We start from the raw sequence: 3,643 nt of genomic DNA on the forward strand, positions 1-3,643 counted from the left end.
GTTGTTAATCGGGGCTGTGTTGTGAATGGGGGTTGTTAATGGGGGCTGAATGGTGTTAATGGGGATTGTGAATCGGGGTTATGAATTGGGGTTGTGGATGGGGTTGTTAATGGGGTTTGTGAGGGAAGAGCAGAGATCAGCATCGATCCCACCTGTCCTGTCACACTTTGGTGCACACCTGAGACCCTGGGGTTATCCCAAGTGTAAATCCCACCTGAAAACCCCAGAATTTCTCCCAGGTGAGGAGTAAATCCCAAGTGAAACCCCAGAATTTCTCCCAGCTGCAAATCCCATTGCAATTCCCGTCCCGTGTCCCCCCGTGTCCCAACTTTACCCCAGCTGTAAATCCCATGGCTCCCTCCCAGGTGTAACTCCCTGCAAGGCCCAGCCCTGTGGGGTCCCTTTTGGGGTCTCTTTGGGGTCCCTTTTGGGGTCTCTGCACTCACCAGGAGCAGCTCCCCGTAGCCAAAGATGTGCTCGACTTCCCCCACGCCCTTTTTGGGTTTGTAGAGGAACAGGGCCACCCCGGCCACGATGAGCAGCACGCACAGGTACTTGGCTGGGGGGTACCTCTTGCGCAGCAGGGTCACCCCCAGCAGCATCACTGCGGAGARGGGACACAAAAAAATGACCTGAGACACCTCTGAGGAGTGAAATCCCCTATAAAAGCATCCCCAGCAGCATCACTGTGGAGAGGGGACACAAAAAAATGACCTGAGATACCTCTGAGGAGTGAAATCCCCTATAAAGTAACTTTAGAGAGCATCACTGCGGAGAGGAGGCACAAAAAAATAACCTCAGACACCTCTGACGAGTGAAATCCCCTATAAAAGCATTCTCAGTAGCATTACGGTGGAGAGGGAACACCAAAAACTGCCCTAAAACACCTCAGGGGAATGAAATCCCCATAAATACATTCCCAGGAACACCAGTAGGGAAAAGGGACACCAAAAATTGTCCCTAAAACACCTCAGGGGAATGAAATCCCCATAAATACATTCCCAGGAACACCAGTATGGAAAGGGGACACCAAAAATTGTCCCTGAGACACCTTTGAGGAGTGAAATCCCCTATAAAGGGACCCCCAGCAGCATCACTGTGGAGAGGGGACACCAAAAACTGTCCCTAAAACACTTCAGGGGAGTGAAATCCCCATAAAGGCATCCCCAGTAGTGTGAAATCCCCATAAAGTAACTCCAGAGAGCATTATGGAAGAAAGGGAATACCAGGAACTGCCATAAAACACCTCAGGGGAGTGAAATCCCCATAAAGTCATTCCCAAATTGTGGCTGGAGAGAAGGGAAATCACACCCCAACCCCAAAACCCTTCACAAGAACTGAACCCCTAAAAAGCCATTCCCAAATCGTGGCTGGAGAGAAGAGAAATCAGAAAAAACCTTCCTTGGAGTCAAACTCAGCCCAGCCCGAGCAGAGCCCAGAGATGACTCTGTCAGAGCACAGAAATTCCCCAAACACACAAAAAAATGGGAATTCTCTCACCTGGAATGGGCTTACAGGACTTGCCCAGGACCTGGGAATGAAAGGTGTGTGTTAATGATCCACATYCCAAAATCTCCCACAAAACACGGCCCAGGGCAGCTGATCTGAACAGAGAGAGTTCAGAGCCTGCCCTGGGTGCAATTATCCCAATTCATGCCCAATTAACAAATTCCCATTGTTTCCAGGGGGTTTCTCTCCCTTTTTTGAGCTGTCTCAGCCYCTCCCTGCACCCCCAGCAGGGACCAAAGGTGACCCCAGGAATGTGAGGGTGAGGATCAGAATTAGGGTGAGGGTCAGAGTCAGGATTGAAGTCAGGGTCAGGGTCAGAGTCAGACCCAGGATCAGTGCCACACCCAGGGCCAGGGTCAGGGCTGGGGTCAAGGTCAGGATCACACCCAGGGTTAGGGTCAGAGTCAGACCAGGCTCAGGGTCAGACCAGGCTCAGGGTCAGAGTCACACCCAGAGTCAGAGTTAGGGTGAGGGTCAGGATCGGAGTCAGAGTCAGGGTCAGAATTGGGTCAGAGTCAGAGTCAGACCCAGGATCAGTTGCCACACCCAGGGCCAGGGTCAGGGTTGGGGTCAAGGTCAGGATCACACCCAGGGTTAGGRTCAGAGTCAGACCAGAGTCAGAGTCATACCCAGGGTCAGAGTTAGGGTTAGGGTGAGGGTCAGGGTTAGGGTCAGGATCACGGCCAGTGTTGGGGTCACACCCAGGGTCAGGGTCAAACCAAGGTCAGGGTCAGACCCAGGGTCAGGATCACAGGCAAGGCCAGGGTCAGACCCAGAGCCAGGGTCAAGGTCAGAGCCAGGGTCAGGCTCAAACCGAAGGCCAGGGTTAGGATCAGACCAGGGTCTTGGTCAGACCAGAGTCAGGGTCAGGGTCAGAACCGGCTGAAAGTCAGACCCAGGGTGAGGGTCAGTGTCAGGGTCACACCCAGGGACAGGCTCAGACCAGGGTCATGGTCAGGGTTAGACCAGGGTCAGGGTCACACCCAGGGTCACACCGAGGACCAGAGTCACAGCTGAGGTCATGGTCATGGCCAGGACCACAGCCAGGGTCACGGTCAGTGCCACACCCAGGGTCAGGGTCAGACCCAGGGCCAGGGTCATAGCCGGGGTCATGGCCAGGATCACACCCAGGATCAGGCTCAGACCAGGGTCATGGTCAGGGTTAGACCAGGATCAGGGTCAAACCCAGGGTCAGGGTGACAGCCAAAGCCAGGGTCAGGATTACACCCAGGGTCAAGGTCAGACCCAAGGTCACACCCAGGACCAGAGTCACAGCTGGGGTCATGGACATGGTCAGGATCACACGCAGGGTCATGGTCAGTGCCACACCCAGGGTCAGTGTCAGGATAACACCCAGGGTCAGGGTCAGAGTCAGATCCAGAGTAATGGTCAAGGTCACCCCCAGGGTCAAGGTCACAGCTGGGGTCATGGTCATGGCCAGGGTCACACCCAGGGTCTGTGTCAGGATCACCCCCATGGTCACGGACAGGATCACCCCAGGGTCACCCCCAGGATCAGTGTCCGGATCACACCCAGGGTCACCCGCAGGGTCATGGCCATGGTCACCCCAGGGTCAGTGTCAGGATCACCCCCAGGGTCACCCCCAGGATCAGTGTCAGGATCAGACCCAGGGTCATGGTCAGTGTCACCCCCAGGGTCACCCCCAGGATCAGTGTCAGGGTCCCAGCCGGTGTCCCCATGTCCCCCCCGGCTGTCCCGCTGTCCCATACCCACCTGTGTGGGGTAGCTGACGAACTGCAGGGCGGAGTTGCTGGACACCATGGCGCCCAGGTAGGACAGCGAGCACGCCCCGTAGAGCCACCCCCGTGTGCGGTCCGGCCGCGCCGCGTCCATGAACCGGATCACTGCGGGGACAGAAACGACAGCTCAGCAGCGGCCCCGGCCCGGCCCCCGCCACCCCCGGTGATCCCGGGATCCCGCACTCACGGAGCTTGGCGAAGGCGGCGTTGATCACGCACTGGATGAACACGAGGGTCAGCGCGTACTTGAACTTCTCCTGCTTCGCTCCCTCCCCRTAGCGGCCCCGGGTGCTGCGGGACGGACACGGTGAGAGATCGCGGGGCACGGGGAGGGAGCGGCGGGTCCGGCTGTGCGGGGCTCCCCGGTGCCTCCT

The 3,643-nt window shown here is 57.0% G+C and overlaps 1 protein-coding gene across 1 annotated transcript in view; it reads right to left on the minus strand.

The window, feature by feature from the left end:
• Positions 1–3,643, minus strand: part of LOC130586555 (solute carrier family 35 member B1-like) — a 12,383-nt gene that overhangs the window by 6,762 nt on the left and 1,978 nt on the right. Inside the window, exons 2-5 of the mRNA XM_057387394.1 lie at positions 3,457–3,641; positions 3,244–3,374; positions 1,501–1,531; positions 403–604 (exon numbers count right to left, since the gene is read on the minus strand). Of these exons, the coding sequence (XP_057243377.1) occupies positions 403–604; positions 1,501–1,531; positions 3,244–3,374; positions 3,457–3,641 (549 nt within the window). The remainder of the gene's footprint in view (positions 1–402; positions 605–1,500; positions 1,532–3,243; positions 3,375–3,456; positions 3,642–3,643) is intronic.

Source organism: Malurus melanocephalus, unplaced genomic scaffold (genome assembly GCF_030028575.1).
Source record: "Malurus melanocephalus ecotype Western Australia unplaced genomic scaffold, MMel_1.1 scaffold_1203, whole genome shotgun sequence".
Taxonomy (NCBI): Eukaryota; Metazoa; Chordata; class Aves; order Passeriformes; family Maluridae; genus Malurus; species Malurus melanocephalus.